At 45.4% G+C, this 22,384-nt stretch overlaps 1 protein-coding gene across 7 annotated transcripts in view; it reads left to right on the top strand.

Annotated features, from left to right (window-relative positions):
* Nucleotides 1-22,384, top strand: part of KLHL24 (kelch like family member 24) — a 38,057-nt gene that overhangs the window by 191 nt on the left and 15,482 nt on the right. For 2 of the 7 annotated variants that reach the window (XR_014783370.1, XM_084802437.1), the window contains exons 2-4: nucleotides 1,048-1,148; nucleotides 4,758-4,820; nucleotides 9,729-10,709. Coding sequence is in view for 1 of the 7 variants with exons in the window: in XM_084802437.1 (XP_084658563.1) it covers nucleotides 9,790-10,709 (920 nt within the window). In the remaining 6 variants the exon portion in view is untranslated. Of the gene's footprint in view, nucleotides 1-1,047; nucleotides 1,149-3,543; nucleotides 3,675-4,757; nucleotides 4,821-9,728; nucleotides 10,710-22,384 lie in introns of all 7 variants that reach the window. The other 5 variants (XR_014783371.1, XR_014783372.1, XR_014783368.1 and 2 more) reach the window with 5 other exon arrangements.

Here is a 22,384-nt window from a genome sequence, read left to right as displayed (position 1 = left end):
CCTGCGGGAGGGGAGGCGAGGCCCCCGGCAGCTGGCAGCCCGGCGCGGCCTCGGGCGCGGGGACCGGGCGGGGACCAGCCCCGCGGCGGCGATGCGCTTCGGGCGGAAGCGTCCGGGGTGCTACGGCGAGGGCGACCGCGGGTGCCGTCACCGTGCAGGGACGTGGATCGGGGGGTGCCGGGGGCCACAGCGGCTCGCAGCGCTGTTGCGAAACATGCCGGGCGTGGTCACCTGACCGTTACCCGCCCCCGCTGAGCCTTTGTTTACCGGGAGCGGGGCTGCCGGCCGTCCCGGGGGAGCCCCCGCCCCGCAGCTCTCTTCCTTATCCGCCTGCCCTCTTCCTTCTCCGCCGGGGTTCTGCTGCTTAATTTAGTCCCCAAGGCTCCCGCCCCCGAGTCCTGGATACCGGCGGCGAAGACCGTTCGGGCGGGGATTGGGCGCTGCAGGCGGGACCCGGCCGGCGAGTTCCGAGTTTTTATTGGCAGGGGGGCTGGTGGCTGGGTGGCCTGCGCCCTCCCTCCCTTGAAGGTGACCTGGAGGACGCGGGCGCCGGGGGAGGGGCGCTGTGGTGGGGGGCGTGCCCGGCCGAGGCCCGAGCTAACCCGGAGCCACTGGCTTCGAGCGAGCAGAGAAACAGGACTGCGGGCAGAACTGTGAACTTGCCCTTGCCTGCTCTGTCCGCCCAGCCTTAGGGTGAACCACAGGCCACATTTGGGGAAGCCTCAATATCAGCTCTAGCGGATTTTAATCATTAGTTATTTTATTTTATTTTTCTAATCGGCGTGTTAGTGTTTGTAGCTGACACCTGGCAAGTCCAACAGGTGGTTGACAACAGTTTGGTGTTTTTTTCTTTATTAGGATTTTAAATCTACACTTCAAAACTTAAGATTTAAAAGTTGGCTTTTACATATATATATAATGTGAAGTTATTCGCATCAAAGTTAAAGTTTTGTTGGATGGGTTTGTTTGTTTGTTTTGAGTGCTTTTTGCTAGTTTTCCCTGTTTGGGCATTTGCAGCACACATACTTTCTTGTATTAATCTTCCAGGTAATAAAGAAGCTTCTGAGAAGTGAGTTGAAGGTGTGTTTGGGAAACTGTAGATTAAGATCACTGAACGGCCAGTCACTTTCAGCCAGAAGATATTAAAGGTGGTTTTTCCCAAGTGCTTAAACTTAGAGGATACTTAACTTTTGTCATTTTATAGCAGAAAAATTCAGTGAAGCAAGTCTTACTGGTTATACATTATTAACAATACTTTCTTAGGATTTACATTCGGTGTGGGTGTTTCGCCTGTGTGTGTCCACTACCTGCGGTCAGTGCTGAAGCGGGCCACTGGGCGTCATCTCCTGGAATTGGTGTTAGAGATGCCTCGGGTTGTAGGCAGCCTTTTGGGTGCTGGGAACTGAGTCCTCGACAAGAGCACTGCTGAACCATCACCAGCCCCTATTAATATTAAAAATTTAAGTACTGATGACTATATTAGAATAAAGAGCTGCCTGATCAAAACATAGTGTGCTAAGGGTATTTAATAGACCTTAATATATACAAATGCAATCCACTATAATTTAATAAGAACTACCATTTGATAAGCTGAGTTTTTTTCAAAGCCTGTAATTTAGTCTCTAAACGGGAAGATGAAAATAATATTCTTAAGTTATCAGTTACATCTTAGACGTTCCTGGATTTTGTCCAAGTTGCTAAAGCCTTAATGTTCTTTCAGTGTGCTTTTTAACTTCCTTGTTTTCCTGCCATTTCATTAGGGGTCAAAGGTCAAGCCTTTGGAAAATAAATACTAAGCAAATATGTCGCAGCCCTTATTCTTGTATGTACTTTACTCTCACCTCAAAGATTTAGGACAGCTCTTGGATCAAATATGTAGGTGTGGACTCTAATGAAAAGTGTCAGTAAAATGTCCTCACAAGCATTTATTTAAAAAAAAAAAAGCATAATTTCATTTCTGTTGTGACAATGACACTAGACAGTTGGCTGCTTTAACATCTATGTTCTTCATGCTATAAAAACCTATCCTCAGCTTGACAAAGCAAGTCCCCTGTGCATAGTTCCAGCTCTTGGGGAGGCTGAGGCAAGGGGATTACTTAAGTAGACCCGGGCATTCAAAACCAGCCTGGGCAGCGCAGACACTGGGGAGCAACAACGGAACAGCCAACTAACTGCGAGAGTTGTAATTTCTCCAGCACCCCCTCCCCTTTCTTTGATAGTGAGGATTGAACCCAGGGTCTGCTCACACATGCTAGCCACTGAGTTCTCCCTAGTTGTCTGAAGAAGACCTAAAACGTTCAAAATTTTAAAAAAAGAGAGAGAGAAAACCTCCTTTAGAGTGGAGTTCATGCCTTTAACTCCAGCGGAGAGATCTAGAGTTTGCACCAAGCCTGGAATACACAGTGACCAGACTTAATTGGAGTTTTATTCTGAATAATTTGTGTAGTGCTGTGTTAAATAAAAATCGCTGGCTTCCCAGTGTTTTTGTATATTAGAAGGCGGTTTAGGATCCCAGGTCACAGAGTGTCTGCTTGTCACTGGTTTAGTTGTAGTAAGCGAAACTAATATTGGTAGCAGAAAAAGTAACTCAAACTAATTAATGCAGTAAGCACAGGGACGGGAAATTTAAAAAGAAAGAAAGAAAGCCTAAAGATGGCATTGTTTCCACATCAGATCTTATGAAGAGCGTAAGTTAGGCAAAGCTTTTTAGACAGTGAAAACACCTGAAGTTTATGTATATGTGTGAAATATATTTTCTTATATGTTTAATGTTTAATAAAGCTTGTGGTATTTATATAAGTATGTCAAAGCCTGCTTGGGTTAACGTACTTGTTTGTAAAGGATTCGGTGTGTCGGGCGCATTGGTCAGCATTCTTTCACGTTACCATTGGGGCTTCCCACTTAGGCTTCCTTGTTTCTGCTTTGTCCATGGTTCAGTTGGAGAAACTGTAACGTGGAACATAATGGCTCGGATGGTTGGCCAGTTGTAGGAACCGTACTAGCAGAGCATCATTAGCTGCTGCTTTTCTGGTCTTCGGAAGGCCCCATTGGTCCACACTGTCTGTCTGTAACCTCTTCGTAGGGAAATTTTTTTTTTTTTTTTTAAGGAAGACAAAACTTGTTGTGTTGCTGGTGTAAATCACACCTTACATAGCCCCTCAGACTCCGCCCCTTGTCCTTGACCTAGTCGGAGCTTCAGGGTTACCTAACTGGGCCTTCTAGCCCCCTTTAATCCCAGAGGCAGGCAGAACGCTGTAGGTTATAGGCCAGCCTGGTCTACATAGAGAGTTCCAGGATAGCCAGGGCTACAGAGAGAAACCCAAACAACAAAAATATCAATTTAAGAGAAAAAGTTTAAATATTACCTAACAGTCCTGCAGAAGGTCCTGGATGAATTATTTTCAACTTCAGATGGTTTAATTCTACACCAAACAAGTTACGAGAAGCTCTGCTCCAATTTTTACTTGAGTTTTCTGCTAGAGAAATGCTGAGAGAATTTGGATCTATTTTACTGTTAATCTTGGAGTTCTTATTTTATTCTAGTCTTCACCAGTCCTACAGTATCTACAATTGAATTTGAATGTAGCATCTGCTACGCTGGTGTCAGACACAAGTGGGGCTCTCTTCCATTGGCTTCAGGCCTTACTACCTACTGGGAAAGGACGCTTCCTTAGGTAGGGCTAACCGTCGCCCGACTTGACTAAATACAGTATTCTTCGTTAAGTGTGAACACAAATTAGGCTGCCTAATGAAAGTAAGGAAACACATGTCCAGTCATAGCATAGTCTGGGTATAAAGATGTTTTTATTAAAGTTTTATTAAAGTTGATTATTACATTTGGTTTTGATAGCAACTTTGGAATCTACCTAAGCTTAAGAACTGACAAGTTTTCTTTCTGGATGACTGGATTAGAAACCACTTGTAGCTAAATACAGTTGCCATTTTATTCACTGCTCTAAATCCTGGGCATTCTCTTAGCATTCCTCTCTATCTTCTACACACTCACACACACTCACACAAGCACATGTGCACGCTGTGCTCATGCACAGAGAGGAAAGAGATTGTGCTGAGTTAGTTGTTGCATAGGCATTAACTCTGTAAGGTTCCATAAAGCAGAAATACATATTAAAATTATTTGATAAGCTTAGAAATTCTATATAACTTTTAACTTTTGAGACTTCTCAGATTGATTCCATAGTTACATGTAGCACGTGGTGAATCAACTGTTCGTTTTTTTGGTCATGTTGATACGTCAACTCTTACAGTAACTTAATTTCATCAAAATTGAGTGAAATGTCAATTTTTAGACATTCTTGAAATACTCAAAGTGCAATTATCGCAGGGTATACATTTCTTTATCTCACTGTTAAATGTAGCTTACTGTTACCATGAATAGTAAAAGACATTTGAATATAATTGAATATAACATTAATTTGCCTTAAGAAAGTGTTGCTTTTTGTTTTGTTTTGCTTTGCTTTGAGACAGGGTTTCTCTGTGTAACCCTGTCTTGTCCTGGAACTGGATTTATAGACCAAGCTAGCCTTGAACTCACAGAGATTTGCTTTCCTCTACCTCCCAAGTGCTAGGATCAAAGGCGTGCTTCACCACACCCAGCAGCCAGAAAGTGTTAACTTTTAACCATCTGTATGCAAGTGAATTTCCACAAAGAAACTAGAATTTACTAAGAAGTTTTCAGCGTACGCCTAATGTACTTGAGCTGATAGCATCTTACTTATATGTACTGTTCTCTATTTTAGGTGTGGAAATTTAAACAACACAAGTATTTTGCCTGGGGCTTTGGTCAAGCAAATGCTGAGAAGGTATATTTGTGTTTATTAGCTATTTAAACATTACTATTAGTTTAAACCATTCATTTCTTTAACCTGGGCTACTGGTGCCTGTCAGAATAACAGTGGCCAGTTTTCTCTTAAGATGGAATCGGTCTGAGTTTGGCAAGGCACACCTGTAATCCCAACATTCAGTAAATGTGGCTACCCCTTAACTATTACAAGCTTATTTGTAAAATAATAAGTAAGGAAATACTTTATTTGTAAAAATGGGAAAGCAGCTGGGCAGTGATGACACATGCCTTTAATCCCAGCACTTGGGAGGCAGAGGCAGGTGGTTCTCTGTGAGTTTGAGGCCAGCCTGGACTACAGAGCGAGTTCCAGGACAGCCAGAGCTGTTACACAGAAACCCTGTCTTGAAAAAAACAGAACAAAACAAACACAAACAAAATGAGGAAGCAAAGGCTGATTAATTCTATGTGGAAGACCAACGTTAAACACTGAAAGCCTGTCATGTTGTAAAATGCCTGTGCAAATCATTTACCCTGTGACAAGTAGTAAGGTTTGTGTGTTCTTCTCTTGTGGGAGGCTGGTTATTAGCATTTTTTAGAAAGCCCAGAGGTAGCAAGCTGCTTCATTTGTTTGTGTTTTGAGACAGGGTTTCTGTGTAGCCTTGCCTGTCCTAAAACTCGCCCTGTAGACCAAGCTGGCTTCGAACTCACAGAGATCAACCTGCCTCTGCTCCCAAGTGCTGAGATAAAAGGCATGCACCCCTAGCAAGTTTTAATATACTTCTGTGTCCCCAATTTTACCTGATACGTGATATGTTTCACTAGCTACAGAAAGCAGGCCCATGTTTTCCTATAGGTATCAAAGAAACGCAAGTATGTGGAGCCAGCAAGGTTAAGTAGGTGAGGGGTTGTTTTTTCTTAAGGTGGCAGTGTTGTTGTCCTTGTTGGCTGGTTAATGATTTGTTTTGAGTTTTTAGACAATATCTCTTTGTGTGAGTCAGGCTAGCCTCGGGCCTACAGCCATCTTCCTGTCTCTAACTGATGAGGGCTGGAGTTGTAGGCATACATTGTCATGCCCAGCTTAAAGATGTTTCTATTCTCAACACCAGTGATTATATCACTACTCAAAATTCCAGTGGTTTGTGTTAATTTTTAGCCTAAAATATGATGATGATCATGGTGATGATGATGATGATGATGATGATAAAACCATGTGAGCTGATACAAAGCATAAACTGTCTTTTACCTAATTCAGTCATAATTTGAGTCTAGACTAGTAAAAATTCAAATATGAATTCTTGTCTGTATCATAACCATTTCTGTATGTATGTATGCCAGGCTAACCTAGCGCTCTCTAGCTGAGGCTGACCTTGAACTTGTGATCTTACTGCCTCTGCCACACAAGTGCTATGTCTGCAAGCATGCACCACTATGCTTCATTGACCCTGCTCCTCTGAATTCTCAGAGGAATTCAAAGAATGAATCGGTGCTAAAATTTTTCACATCAGAGGAGGAATCTGTTTTGGCATCGTGCCTGTGCTACTGCATATTGCCACGCCTTATCATTTTGTAATTGTGCTGTGTTTGACTCTTCTAAAGACTGGAGGTGTTAGCCAGATAGGCTGGAAAAAAGCAGATTACAGTGTTAGCACACGGAAGGTTAGGAAATAGAGGAACTTATTTACTGCTTCTGTTTTTGTGCTAGGTAGGGTTTGGGGTTTTTTTTGTTTGTTTTGTTTTGTTTGTTTGTTCTGTCATCTTGACACAACCTAGAGTTATTTGGGAAGAGGAAACTCAATTGAGGGGATGCTCCGCTGGATTACTTGTAGTTAAGTCTGTAGGACGGTGTTCTGATGATTGACGTAGGTGGACCCAGGCTACATGAGCAGTGCCGTCCCTGGATAGGTGGTACTGAGTGGTGTAAGAAAGGCTGTGAACGACATAGGTTACGAGCCAGGAAACAGTGCTTTTTCAGGCCTCTGCTTCAGTTCCTGCCTCCAGTTCCGGCCCTGACTTGCCCGGTGATGGAATGTGAGCTGATGGAGTTGCAAGCTGAAATAAAACCTGTCCTCCTCGACTTCTGCTTTTTGGTTTTTGTTTGTTTGGATGGTTCATTTTTGCAACACAGCGTTTTTTTGTGTAACAGAGCCTGGCTGTCCTGGACTCACTTTGTAGACCAGGCTGACCTCGAACTCACAGTGATCCACCTGCTTGCCTCCCCAAGTGCTAGGCTTAAGAGTTTGCATTGATGTGCCCAGCTTGGGTCATGGTGTTTTATCAGAGCAATAGTGATCCTAACTAATACGGTTTTCTCCAAATTTTTGTTATAAATATGTAATACTGTTATACATTGTTAAATGGACCCATTATTTAGGCACCCCTCTTTATTGCCACATTTGTTTATTTATTTACTTGCTATGTTGGAGGGCACGTGTGTGCCACATACTATATCTGGATGTCAGAAAATGACTTGCAGGAGTCCGTTCTCTCCTATTGCATGGGTTCAGGGGATCCAACTCAGGCCATCAGGCATGTGGGCAGGGACCCTTCCCCACCGAGCCCTCAGGACAGCTCCCATCCATGGACCCTTCCCCACTGAGCCATCAGGACAGCTCCCATCCATGGACCCTTCCCCACTGAGCCCTCAGGACAGCTCCCATCCATGGACCCTTCCCCACTGAGCCATCAGGACAGCTCCCATCCATGGACCATTCCCCACTGAGCCCTCAGGACAGCTCCTATCCATGGACCATTCCCCACTGAGCCCTCAGGACAGCTCCCATCCATGGACCATTCCCCCCTGAGCCATCAGGACAGCTCCCGTCCATGGACCATTCCCCACTGAGCCATCAGCACAGCTCCCATCCATGGACCATTCCCCACTGAGCCCTCAGCACAGCTCCCGTCCATGGACCCTTCCCCACCGAGCCCTCAGGACAGCTCCCATCCATGGACCCTTCCCCACTGAGCCATCAGGACAGCTCTCATCCATGGACCCTTCCCCACTGAGCCCTCAGGACAGCTCCCATCCATGGACCATTCCCCACTGAGCCATCAGGACAGCTCTCATCCATGGACCCTTCCCCACTGAGCCCTCAGGACAGCTCCCATCCATGGACCATTCCCCACTGAGCCCTCAGGACAGCTCCCATCCATGGACCCTTCCCCACTGAGCCATCAGGACAGCTCTCATCCATGGACCCTTCCCCACTGAGCCCTCAGGACAGCTCCCATCCATGGACCATTCCCCACTGAGCCCTCAGGACAGCTCTCATCCATGGACCCTTCCCCACTGAGCCCTCAGGACAGCTCCCGTCCATGGACCCTTCCCCACTGAGCCCTCAGGACAGCTCCCGTCCATGGACCATTCCCCACTGAGCCCTCAGGACAGCTCTCATCCATGGACCCTTCCCCACCGAGCCCTCAGCACAGCTCCCGTCCATGGACCCTTCCCCACTGAGCCCTCAGCACAGCTCCCATCCATGGACCCTTCCCCACTGAGCCCTCAGCACAGATCCCGTTGATGACTAAGAAAACATGCCCCAATCCCTCAAAGTGACTATGAGTGAGCAACCAAAGGATGTAGTCACTTGACTGAAGACAGTTCTTTTTTGTCCTTTTAAGACAAGATCTTACGTAGTTTTGCCTGGCCTTGAACTTATCACATAGCCAAGCAACTCTAGTGTTTCCTGCCTCCACCTTCCAAGTAGTGAGCTTACAGCTGTGTACTATGAACCTAGTTTATGTGATACCAAACCCAAGGCTTCATGTGTTCTAGGCAAACCCCTTACCAACTAAACCCCCACTCAAGTCTGTATACTTTTGGGGGGATTTTGTTTGTTTTTGTTTTTGAGACAGAGTTTCTCTCTGTAGCCTTGCCTGTCCTAGACTCACTCTGTAGACCAGGCTGGCCTCGAACTCACAGAAATCCGCCTGCCTCTGCCTCCCAAGTGCTGGAGGTGTGCACCACTATGCCCAGCTCCATATACTTTTTAATAGCTGTAATAAACTATTCTATCTTGAGGATATACTGAGATTTAGTTAAGGGCCTTTTAGCTTGTCGCAAGTATTTTCTGTTAATACAACACTGAACATCTGTGTAAATAAATTGTTTCACAAATTCCTGGTTATTCAAGAAAATGGCAAGAAGCTGGCCATGGTGGCGCACGCCTTTAATCTCAGCACTTAGGAGGTGGATTATTGTGAGTTCAAGGCCAGCCTGGTCTACAAAGTGAGTCCAGGCCAAGGCTACACAGGGAAACCCTGTCTTGAAAAAAACCAAAGAAAGAGAGAGAAAAGAAGGAAGGAAGGAAATGAGGCTGGTCAGACAATTTACATATTTTTTTAAGATTTATTATGTATACAATATTCTGTACTGCATGTACACCTACCTGCCAGAAGAGGGCACCAGATATCATTGTAGACCATGTGATTGCTGGGGATTGTACTCTGAACCTTTGGAAGAGCAACCAGTCCTCTTAACCTCTTGAGCCATCTCTCTGCCCCAGTTTACATGTATTTAAAGTATAGTGATAGGTAAACTCTAGCACTGCTGTCTTAAAACAATAACTTATATTAAGATTCTAGCAGGAAGCCATGCCTGGTGGGGCATGCCTGCAGTCATGGTTTCCATCCTGACCATCCAGACCACCCTGGGCTATATAAGGAAGACCATGTTTCTAACAAACCAAAACAACAGCTGCAAGATTGTTAATCCAGTTCTGCATGCTTCCCTACCTTGTGGGAGAGGGCGGGGACTGAGCACCTATAACCCTTTTAGCTGAAGACTGCTCTCCTGTCCAAATCCTGCAAATGGAAATTTTCGTCAGTTTTTATGAAAATGAGGTAGTGTGTACTGTAGAATATACGAATCACATGACTTTGTTGTTTTTACATAAAAATGAAATTGTCTATTTTTGTTTTTCTTTAGCTACCTAAAGAGGATCCCTAGGAGCCATTTCTCAACAATTATATAGTCAACTGATGTAACAATGGTACTAATATTGGGACGCAGACTAAACAGAGAGGATCTTGGGGTGCGTGATTCCCCAGCAACTAAGCGTAAAGTTTTTGAAATGGACCCCAAATCTCTGACAGGTCATGAGTATTTTGACTTCTCTTCAGGATCCTCCCATGCTGAAAACATACTGCAGATATTTAATGAGTTCCGCGACAGCCGCCTGTTCACAGATGTTATCATCTGTGTGGAAGGAAGGGAGTTCCCGTGCCATCGAGCCGTGCTTTCAGCCTGTAGCAGCTACTTCAGAGCCATGTTCTGTAACGACCACAGGGAGAGCCGAGAGATGCTGGTGGAGATCAACGGCATTCTAGCAGAAGCCATGGAGTGCTTCTTGCAGTACGTGTACACCGGGAAGGTGAAGATCACAACCGAGAACGTGCAGTATCTCTTCGAGACCTCCAGCCTCTTCCAGATCAGCGCGCTCCGCGACGCCTGCGCCAAGTTCCTGGAGGAGCAGCTGGACCCCTGCAACTGCTTAGGGATCCAGCGCTTCGCCGACACCCACTCGCTCAAGACCCTCTTCACAAAGTGCAAGACCTTTGCGTTACAGACTTTCGAGGACGTGTCTCAGCACGAAGAGTTTCTTGAGCTTGACAAAGATGAACTGATTGATTACATCTGCAGTGACGAGCTTGTGATTGGGAAAGAGGAGCTGGTGTTCGAGGCCGTCATGCGGTGGGTGTACCGAGCAGTCGACCTGCGCAGACCACTGTTGCACGAGCTCCTGACCCACGTCAGGCTCCCTCTCTTGCATCCCAACTACTTTGTTCAGACAGTTGAGGTGGACCAGCTGATCCAGAACTCGCCAGAGTGTTACCAGCTGCTGCACGAAGCAAGAAGGTACCACATACTCGGCAATGAGATGATGTCCCCAAGGACTAGGCCACGCAGGTGAGAAGGTGCTTTGCAAATACAGCTGACAACAGATGTTTTAAATATGAACTCATTTGAGTGTGGAGCTTGTATGAGCCTGACACAGTTGAAAGTTACATGGAGACTTGAATATGTAGCTTAGCTTGTAGAGGACATGGGTGTGGTGGCACACACTGTAGTGGTAGCACACAGAGAGAGGTGGATGAAGTTAAAGGTTATCCTCGAAATGAACATTTCAAATGTGTGTCTAATGTCAGTCTCAAATTTCAATGATGTGTGTGTGTGTGTGTGTGTGTGTGTGTGTGTGTGTGTGTGTGTTGGTTTTGCTTTTTAAAGAGCATACACAATACCTATGTAGCCCAAGCTGGCCTTAAACCTCTGTGGGCTGACACTGAATTTCTGGTCCTCCTGCTACCTCCCAGGGCACCATGCCCAGCTCAGATCCTTTGACTGAATTTGAAAATTACATCCATGTTAAAGAAGATTTAAGTAAGTTTATATTTTCGGTGAAATGTGATTATTGATATTATATATGGTATTATATATGTGCCTTTAGAATGGAAGGCGTAAATTTATTTGTATAGTTCTGTGTTCTCAGTGTATAGCTGGCGTGCTGGGATGGAGTCCCAGAACAACAGAAAGCAATAAACTTTTTTGTTAGTTTTTTAAGACAAAGACAGAGTTTCTCTCCGTAGCCTTGGCTGTCCTGGACCAGGCTGGCCTTGAACTCACAGAGATCTTCCTGCCTCTGTCCCCCAAGTGCAGGGATTACAGGTGTGCACCACCGAGCCTGGCTAAAAAGAATTTTCTTTTAAATGTATGTGCATAGGTGTGTGTTGGCCTACATGTGAGTCTGGGTACCATATTCATGCAGTACCCATAGAGACCAGAAGAGGGCATGGAATCCCTAGAACTGGACTTACTGTGCATGGTACTCCTAGTGTGAATGCTGGGAATTGAACCCAGGTACCCTGGAAGAACAGCCAGTGTTCTTATAATGAGCCATCTCATTGGCTCCATTTTTTTTTCTATCTTTCGTATTAGGAGTGTTTTGTCTGCATATGTTCATGCCTGATGCATGAAGGGTATAGCTTCACCTTTTATTGATTGTGGCAAAAGTACATGACATAAAATTTGCCATTACACCCAATTTCAACAGTACAGTTAACATTGTTAGATAAAATCACGTTGTTGTGGAACCAGTATTTGTTTCCTGTACTACCCTGTTTTTCCTGAAATTTTAATGTAGGTCACAAAAAGTGTGCCTTAGCCTTGATTTTGACTGTCTCTGTTTTAGAATGTTCTTAAGATTCATCATATGAGATAGATAGGTTGGTGGTTGTTTTTTTTTAAATCTACACTAGTTTAGCTATCACAAGATTACTCTTGAGATAGGGATGGCGGTGTTGTCTTCACAGTTCCTAATGAAACATTCAGATGCGTACAGTTTTCCGTGGGTGGGGGGGCTGCATGTGGAGGTCAGAGGACAACTTGCGGGAGTCAGTTCTCCCACCGTGTGACTTCTAGCAGTTAAACTGAGGTCAGATTTGTCAGCAAGTGCCTCTTTTTTTATTAATTTTTTTAATTTTTAATTTTTACATACACATTTATATTATTATACACATATACAATAAACTACCTATAGCAACAAGAACCATGACACAATCAGGAATTATATAAATGTTACATTCTTAGTGTTCTGGCTATTTGTATTTGACAGCCTTGAAAACATCTTTCCTATCTTGGTGCATCTAAATTTCTGAATGTAAATCAGTCTCCATCACATATTGTCATTATCAACTTAGAACATCTATCTAGACCTAAAAACACCTAAACAACTAAGCTTCGTTGTAAAACTAAGCTACTTTGGTCTTTAGCTCCAACAGAGACTTGAGAAGGAATAAACTTGATGACCTGAATATGCCAGGAGTGCAGGTTAGTAGCTTTCCAAATGAGAAGATGATAGAGACTGTTTTCTACCTGAATAGTCACCCAAAATTCTCTATAATGTTGGAGCATCTTCTTCAGGAACTGTTGAAGACTTGCTTACCCTGTCTTGGCAGAGTTTCTCTGTCGACTCAGAAGAGGGCACAGATCTCATTACAGATGGTTGTAAGCCACTGTGTGGTTGCTGGGAATTGAACTCAGGACCTCTGGAAGAGCAGACAGTGCTCTTAACCTCTGAGCCATCTCTCCAGCCCCCCAGCAAGTGCCTCTTGAAGTTCTTCTTTTACTTTTTTTTTTTTTTTAAAGATTTTATTTATTTATTATGTATACAGTGCTCTGCCTGCATGCATGCCTGCAGGCCAGAAGAGGATAACATTATAGATAGTTGTGAGCCACCATGTGGTTGCTGGGAATTGAACTCAGGACCTTTGGAAGAGCAGCAGAACATTCAGTTCTCTTAACCTCTGAGCCATCTCTCCAGCCCTCTTCTTTTACTTTTAAAGAAATTATGTACAATACTGGGTAATTATTATTACATAAAATCTTACTAGCCTGCCTACCTACCTACCCTCCTTCCCTTCTTTCTTTTTTAAGACAGGGTCTCAGTCTGCAGCCTTGGCTGGCCTGGAACTCATAGAGCATGCTGGGATTAAAGGCATGCACAAACATGCCTAGCATTTCTCTACATTAGGGTAAGGGAACTTTGTGTTTTTAAGGTAGAAGAGTTTAAGTAATTATAGGGCTTTTTCAGGGTTATTTTGTTTGTAGTGCTGGGGATCAACTCCAAGGCCGTCTATCCGTATGCTGGGCAAGTGCTATGCCGCTGGGCTTCATCCCAGTTAAAAGAAGGAAGTGGGGGCCTGGGCCTGGGCCTAGAACCTTGGGTTGGATCCCCACCACCATGTAAACCCAGGATAGAAGAACATACCTGTGAGTTCATCACTCACGAATAAGATCTGGAGTTGAATCCTCCCTGCATACCTAGTTCAAAGCCAGCCTGAAATACATAAGACTATCTGAAAAACAAAGCAAAAAGCCACATGTGGTGGCCCATGCCTATAGTCCTTAAACCGAAAGGGCAGAGAAATAAGATCACTGTGAGTCAAGGCCACTGTGGGTGGTTTACATGGCAGATTTTAGGCAGAGCCCAACTAGATAGCAAGACTTCCCCACCCCCACTCAAAATAAATAAACCAGAATAAACGAGATAAAGTGGCACGTGCATGTAACCCAATGTATAGAAGACTGACAGAGTGGGGAGATTCTGTATCCGAAAGGAAGATGGTGCTACGTCACTCAGCAGGTTAAGGCACCTTCTAACAAGCCTGGGGACCTGAATTCAAGCTCTGGGGCCCACAAGCTGACTCCCATGTGTACCATTTGCATGTACTTACCCCCACATTTACACTTGCACAGATGTGATCGTTTACACACCTTAATAAATAAATGAAGCTGGATGTGGTTCTGTACACCTTTAATCGCATCACTTGGGAGGCAGAGGCAGGCAGATCTCTGTAGGTCAGTATGGTCTACATAGTGAGTTCCAGGATAGCCAGGGCTGCGTAGAGAGACCCTGTCTTGAAAAATAAAAGAATAAGAAGAATAAGGAAGATAGAAAATGTGCTGCCAGTATTTTAACAACGAATTTAAAACATTTCACTCTACAAAAACACTGATGCTTTTCCTTAGTCTTGTTGAGTCTCTCTGTAGCTAAAACTTGACAGATTCTCCTGTCCCTGCCTCTCAAATACTGGGATTGTAAACATAGAGATTACAGGCATGAGCCACCATGCCCAGTTTTGCCTTTCCTAAAGGATCATGGTTAATATGGAAAGACCTGACTATATTGAGAAAGCTGAACAGCCTCAGGACAGCATAATTATCAGCCTTTCCAGGACTTTCTACACACAGAATATCCCTCCAAAGGGGAAGTCACTGGTTTTTCCCAGCTTAATATCCTTGTACAGGTAGAATGTTCTATGGCTAGCTGAGGCCAATTAATACTAGAACAGAAACAAAGATTGTAGGTTTAAGTAAAGCTTCACACTGTAATATTACTTGCAGAGATGATGAACACATCACAGTTTTCAGTGTCTTGTCACTCATTTGAAGAGATGCTTCTCCTAATTTACCTTGAATGTGCTCTGTAGCCTACGCAGGCCTCAGACTTGCAAAACTCCTTCCTCAGCCTCCTGAGTGCTGGAGTTGTGGATGTATGCCACCACACCCAGCTTCAAAAATATGTTCTTCCATCCAGATTTGTGTGTGTGAAGCCTGGCGTGGTGGCGCACGCCTTTAATCCCAGCACTCGGGAGGCAGAGGCAGGCGGATTGCTGTGAATTCGAGGCCAGCCTGATCTACAAAGCAAGTCCAGGACAGATGTATAGATGTTTATTGTTTTGGGAAATTCCAAACCTATACATTCTCTACTGCTTAACTCCAGCCCCCTCTTCTGACCAGCTTCAGTCTTCAGTCACGACTGACACTCCTCCAATCAGGTCATCGCTGACCCCTTCCCATCTGGAGCCAGCTGGATTTCTCTTGGGGGTGTCATGTGTTGGTCCTGGTGCTGGAGATTGAGTTCCTGGCTTAGTCCATGCTAGCTGTGTGCTCTACCACTGAGCCACACCCTCAGACATAGGGTCTGACATTAATTGCCACATCTCCCTTGAAACTCCATTGGCTTCTGGAATATTCTGGAACCATTGTCCTCAGCTTCCTGCTCACCAGTTCTTTGCTGGTATTGACAGTCTTGATTCTTGTGTCTGGTCTGTAGTGTTACCTGGTCAGTTCACATCTTTTCATCTTGCCTTACATACTCTTCGGGGAAACGTTATCTCATCCACAGCATGGTTTTCATTACCCCTGAAATACATACGTCAACTTTAACCGTGAGTCTTTAGCACAGTTTTCTCACTCATTCATATTTCTTTTAAATTTTTGAATAATTTTATGTTACTCCTTTTTGATTTATATGATTTACATAATTTCTTTTTAATTTATATACATACATATTACTTGATTATGTGCATCTTTTATAATAGCATAAACAAAACAACTTTTACAATTAAAGGTAATAGTTCATATTACCTAAATACCAATTCATATTTTAATATTTATAAATTGTCCTTTAATATATCTAGGTCTAGAATCTGTCATTATATCTGGCTATTTCTAAAAGCCTCTCTTTTTTTTTAGAAGTTTCTTATATTCCAAATAACTGCTTTTTCATGTTTCTGACTTGATAAAAAAAATGCTTAAAATATTTATCCTTCTGGATTGTTATAGCTACTTTTTTATGGCCTGTTTATGTATATTTAGCTACATACGATTCCTAGAAAGTGAAAGCTGGCTCTACAAACTCTGCTTGCTAGACATTAAATATTTGAGACTAGAATTCATTCTAAGTGATGTGCACATTACACTGCTTATTAAAATCTTACCACCTTTCCAGCCACCATCCCATAATAATAATAGGAAACTCAGTCCCAGGAGCTGCTCTATGTTCTATAACCCGTATAAATTTATTTAAGCTTCAAAATAGCCGTGAGTCAGTACGCATGTTCAGAGAAGTCGCTTGTTGAAGATCACAGTTTAGTCACTGACAGTAAGTTCTGGCTTCTCCTAGTACACCCACTGCCTCCTCAGTAACTTTGGAGTATGAATTATTTCAAAGATACTTCATAAAAGTGATAATGTACTTTATAGGACTTTATTAATAAATACTCTTATTTGGTTGGTTTTGAGACAAGGTCTCGTATATCCAGCTGTCCTCCAACCTTCTAACAGGGCCAAGGCTGACCTTGAACCTCTGATCCTGCTTTCGCTTTCTCGGTGTTCCCCGGTACTTGCATTGCAGACCTGGGCCGCCATGCCAGTTGTCTAGTGCTTATATTCTGTGCCCATAGCATTCCTGGGCCCCCACCACTCTTCCCTAAGTACTCAACACGGATAGCAAACTTGTTCCCAAGATGAAAGGTTTGGATTAGTTATTTCTACATTGCTGCATTCTGGGGATTGGTGCAGGGCCTGTGCTGCTGGGCAGGTTATTTCTGAGCTGTTTGTCCTGCCGTCCAGGAGGCAAGCTGAATATTAGCACGGAACACATACTACTTGTATAAGCATGCCTACAGGTAATCCTGTTCTCAGGTGACTGAGGCAGGAGAATTGCTATGAGTTTGAGAGCAGCCTGAGCTATGTCAGTGAGTACCAGGCCAGCTAGGGGTACATAGCAAAACCTGTGTGAGACAAAAAAGAAAAAGAAAATTACCAAAGTTTGGGCTTGAAATACTTGAACGTTCTGTTGTTATTAGTGCCTTTCCTTTCTTTTTTTTCTTTTTTCTTTTTCTTTTTTCTGTGTGCACGAGCCGGTGCACGCTGTGGCATATGTGTGGAAGTCAGAACAACTGATGAAGTAGCTTCTCTCCTCCTGCCGAGTAGGTCCCGGGTCAGACTCAGGCCGTCGGGCTCTGTGGCAGGCACTTGTACTTTCAGAGCCTTGTTGACAGCCCTTGAAATACATTTTTCTCCTGTAGCTTTTTGTTTTATAAGACATAGTCTTATGTAAACTATATGGTGTGAACTTGCTATAAAGTCAGAGCTGGCCTTGACCTCCTGATTGTCCTGTTTCTGCTATCCAGGCACCAGGATTGTAGGTGTGCACACTAGACCCCCCATGATAGTACCTTTGAACTCTGTGAAGAATCATCTAGTACTCAACTTGAACAGCTCAGGCTTTATCTAGTAAACATGTGCCATCCTTCCGTGCTAAGTGCTGGCCCTCAAAGCTGTTCATCTGGAGAGCAGGGACTTCTGCTGTGTGCGATGGTCTCTGCCACTCCTTGTCTCAGTTCATATGTACGTCACATCCCTGCCCTACCCACCCCCCTTTTTCCACCAGTCTTAATTTAGACCTCTATTGCATTTCTTTTTTTTTTTTCTTTCTTTCTTTTTTTTTTTTTTTTTTTTTTTGGCTTTCTGAGACAGGGTTTCTCTGTGTGGCTCTTGCTCTGGCTGTCCTGGAATTCGATCTGTAAACCAGGCTGGCCTTGAGTTTACAGATCCACCTGGCTCTGCCTCCTGCGTGCTGGGATTAAAGGCGTGCGCCACCACTGGGCTTTGATATCTTTTTAAAGTTTTCTTGTGTGTGTGCGTGCATTATGTGGGGGAACATTGGCACACATGTGGAGATCAGGAACAGTTACATGGAGTCAATTCTCTCCTTCCACATTTATGGGAGTTCCAAGGTTCAAACTCAGGTTGTCAGGGTGTGTATGACAAGTGCTTCACCCGCTAAGCCAGCTCACCAGCCTCCATTTCACTTCTCTTTCTTTCTTTCTTTTCTTTTTCTTTCTTTCTTTCTTTCTTTTTTTTTTTTTTTCTTTCTTCAAGACAGGGTCTCTCTGTGTAGCTTTGGCTTTTTTGGACTCACTTTGCAGACCAGGCTGGCCTCGAACTCACAGCGGTCTGCCTGCCTCTGCTTCCTGAGTGCTGAGATTAAAGACGTGCACCATCACGCCTGGCTCACTTTTCTTAGCATAGCCCAAATCCTCATTTCTGTATTTTCAATTCCATCCTGAAATCCAGAATACCTGACCTTTTTTTTTTTTTTCTTTTCATTTTTTTTTTTTAAATAGATCTACCTGCCTCTACCTTCTGAGTGCTAGGACTAAAGGTGTGTGCCATGACACCCAGCCCGATGGGATACTATACTTTTAAAGATTGATTTATTATTTTATGATAGGAGTGTTCTATTTGCTTGTACACCTGCATGCCAGAAGACGGCATCAGATCTCATTATAGATGGTTGTAAGCCACCATGTGGTTGCTGGGAATTGAACTCAGGACCTTTTGGAAGAGCAGCCAAGCTTTTAACCTCTCAGCCATCTCTCCAGCACCATATACTAGACTTTTAAACTACTGGTTGATTGGGTCTGAGTTTTTGCATCGTGTTCTAGTTCAGATTGTCCCTACCATAGGGACTACCTGGAATTCCCTCTGGCAGATGCTGACTCGTTATTTTGGGAGCACTAGGCTGCCTACAGAATTAGGTTTCCAAGTAGCAGTATGGATAACATTGAACTGGACAAGTGTTTACGGATGTTATGGTCATATGTGGCAAATTGCTCATACGGGGTGGGGAGGAAGATTGAACAGTAGGAATGGCTAAGAGTTTGTAAGTTTATCATTTTGAGCTTAGACTCAGCAGTTAATTGTCTTGAATCTTGACTTCTAACATCTACATCTGCTCCTTCCTGTGGAAGTAAGTACTGGTGTGATGAACTAAAGGGACCATGAGAGGAACAAAGGGGGGTGGGGAGAACGGTGGGATGCGGGAAAGAGGAAGGGGGCGTGGGGAGAACGGTGGGATGCGGGAAAGAGGAAGGGGGCGTGGGGAGAACGGTGGGATGCGGGAAAGAGGAAGGGGCGTGGGGAGAATGGTGGGATGCGGGAAAGAGGAAGGGGGCGTGGGGAGAGCGGTGGGATGCGGGAAAGAGGAAGGGGGCGTGGGGAGAGCGGTGGGATGCGGGAAAGAGGAAGGGGGCGTGGGGAGAACGGTGGGATGCGGGAAAGAGGAAGGGGGCGTGGGGAGAACGATGGGATGCGGGAAAGAGGAAGGGGGCGTGGGGAGAACGGTGGGATGCGGGAAAGAGGAAGGGGCGTGGGGAGAATGGTGGGATGCGGGAAAGAGGAAGGGGGCGTGGGGAGAGCGGTGGGATGCGGGAAAGAGGAAGGGGGCGTGGGGAGAGCGGTGGGATGCGGGAAAGAGGAAGGGGTGTGGGGAGAGCGGTGGGATGCGGGAAAGAGGAAGGGGGCGTGGGGAGAATGGTGGGATGCGGGAAAGAGGAAGGGAGTGTGGGGAGAATGGTGGGATGCGGGAAAGAGGAAGGGGGCTTGGGGAGAGCGGTGGGATGCGGGAAAGAGGAAGGGAGTGTGGGGAGAGCGGTGGGATGCGGGAAAGAGGAAGGGGGCGTGGGGAGAACGGTGGGATGCGGGAAAGAGGAAGGGGGCGTGGGGAGAACGGTGGGATGCGGGAAAGAGGAAGGGGCGTGGGGAGAATGGTGGGATGCGGGAAAGAAGAAGGGGGCGTGGGGAGAGCGGTGGGATGCGGGAAAGAGGAAGGGGGCGTGGGGAGAGCGGTGGGATGCGGGAAAGAGGAAGGGGGCGTGGGGAGAATGGTGGGATGCGGGAAAGAGGAAGGGAGTGTGGGGAGAATGGTGGGATGCGGGAAAGAGGAAGGGGGCGTGGGGAGAGCGGTGGGATGCGGGAAAGAGGAAGGGAGTGTGGGGAGAGCGGTGGGATGCGGGAAAGAGGAAGGGAGTGTGGGGAGAATGGTGGGATGCGGGAAAGAGGAAGGGGGCTTGGGGAGAGCGGTGGGATGCGGGAAAGAGGAAGGGAGTGTGGGGAGAGCGGTGGGATGCGGGAAAGAGGAAGGGAGTGTGGGGAGAATGGTGGGATGCGGGAAAGAGGAAGGGGGCGTGGGGAGAATGGTGGGATGCGGGAAAGAGGAAGGGGGCGTGGGGAGAGCGGTGGGATGCGGGAAAGAGGAAGGGGGCGTGGGGAGAGCGGTGGGATGCGGGAAAGAGGAAGGGGGCGTGGGGAGAGCGGTGGGATGCGGGAAAGAGGAAGGGGCTGCTGGCTGAGGGGAGGAGCGAACAAAACAAAGCATGTCTGAAAGCACCGGAATGAAACCTGCTACTTTGTGTGCTCGTTTGGTTTTAGGTTTTGTGTGTGGGTGACTTGCCTGCATGCGTGTGCACCATACGCATGCAGTTCCCTCAGAGGACAGATGAGGGCACCACATCCCCCTTGCAACTGGAGTAATAGACAGTTGTGAGCTGCCATGTGAGTGCTGGGAATTGAACCCAGATCCTCTGAAAGAGCAGCGAGTACTCTTAGCTGCTGAGCCATCTCTCCAGCCCCTGGTTTTTAATTTATCTTTCTGTGTAAGAGTGAGCATGCGCATGTCTTCTGATGGCTGGCGATGTCAGAAGAGGCCTGGCATCCCTTAGAACTGTAGTCCCAGATGAGTCTGAGCTGGCACATGAGTGCTGAAACCAAACTGGAAGAATTTTTGTTAAAAAAAAAATTACATAGTTATTTCTTCTAATATTCCCTACCCCCTTTTTGTTAACAAGACAAGGTCTCACTGAACTTACAGAGATCCACCCGCCTTTGCGTCTCTTCTCAAGCACTAGGATTAAAGATGCGCACCTCCCAGCCATTCTACCTGATAATGCAGGTGCTCATAGTGAATATGGGAACCTAATTAGTGATGGCAGATCTTATGCTCCATGGAATAAGAGGGTTCTGAATATGTCTTTTCTAAAGAAATGTGATTTTATTGCTGGGTATTATATGGTTGCCTCCTACTTCCATGTCTCTGGGGAGGGGGGAGGTTATTTGCTGGAACTTGGGCAACTTAATAGCGCACACATATTCCCAGTAGAGGCAAGAAGATAAAGAGCTCAAGGTCATCTTCAGCTACAAAGCAGATTCAAAGGTAAACTGGGCTGTGTGAGACCCTCTAGGGAGGGAGGGAGGGAGGGAGGGAGAGAGAGAGAATATGAGAATGTGTGTGTGTGTGTGTGTGTGTGTGTGTGTGTGTGAGAGAGAGAGAGAGAGAGAGAGATTTAATGGTTATTTAGTAAGTCTGTACAGCTGTGGCAGTGGCTTGCTGTGGCCCCAGAAATAGGCAGCAGCGCCAGGTCTGACTCAGCGCTCTGCATGCCCGTTCCATTGCGTCTTAACTAAGATGTGCTCCCACGTGGCTAGACATATGGTTCCGTGTTGTTACTGGGTTAGCTGCTTTGAAATCAGGTACTTTACATAAAGTGTTCATTGTAAGTTTCCCTCCACCTGACCCTTAGGCAGTCCTTGGTGCTCCTTCTCAAAGGATACCTGTCACCAGTTTTAACGTCTTTTAGAACCATTCTTTTTTTTTTTTTTTTTTTTTTTTTTTTAGTTTTTCGAGACAGGGTCTCTCTGTAGCCTTGGCTGTCCTGGACTCACTTTGTCAACCAGGCTGGCCTCGAACTCACAGTGATCCGCCCGCCTCTGCCTCCCGAGTGCTGGGATTAAAGGCATGCGCCACCACGCCCGGCTACTAGAACCATTCTTTATATAGGAATGTGTGTATGGACATGTATCTTCCTGACTTAAGCAGCTCTGGCTGGCTGGGAACCACTATTTAGACCAGACTGGCCTGGAACACAGATCTGCCGGTCTCGGCCTGCTGGGTGCTGGCAGGGGACAACACTGGTTTTCATGAGTTTTAACTTCTGAAGCTTTTTGTTTTGTTACATTACTAGGATCTGAAGCCAGGTCATTGCGCTTCCAAGGCAAGAATTCTACCACTTTTGTTGTTGCTAGTTCAAAAAAGAAGTCCATTGTCTATGTATTTAAGAGTGTTTCTTCAGAAATAAGATATTTTATGTGCAGGGTCCTCAAGTTGTCCAGCTAGGAGTATATGAAATCTAACAAAACTCAAAACCAGCTGGGCATGGTGGTGCACATCTTTAATCCCAGCACTTGGGAGGCGGAGGCAGAGGCAGGCGGATCTCTGTGAGTTCGAGGCCAGCCTGGTCTACAAGGAGTCCAGGACAGCCCAGACTACACAGAGAAACCCTGTCTTGAAAAACAAAAACAAACAAACAAGATAAATAAATAAAAATAAAAAACATCTGTAAATCAAACCATTGCAACATGCATGCTTGCATTAAAAGTGGAGGTTATGAGACTTTAAA

This window comes from Acomys minous (genome assembly GCF_964271855.1).
Source record: "Acomys minous genome assembly, chromosome: 11".
Classification (NCBI taxonomy): Eukaryota; Metazoa; Chordata; class Mammalia; order Rodentia; family Muridae; genus Acomys; species Acomys minous.
This window is presented reverse-complemented; position numbering and strand designations above follow the sequence as displayed.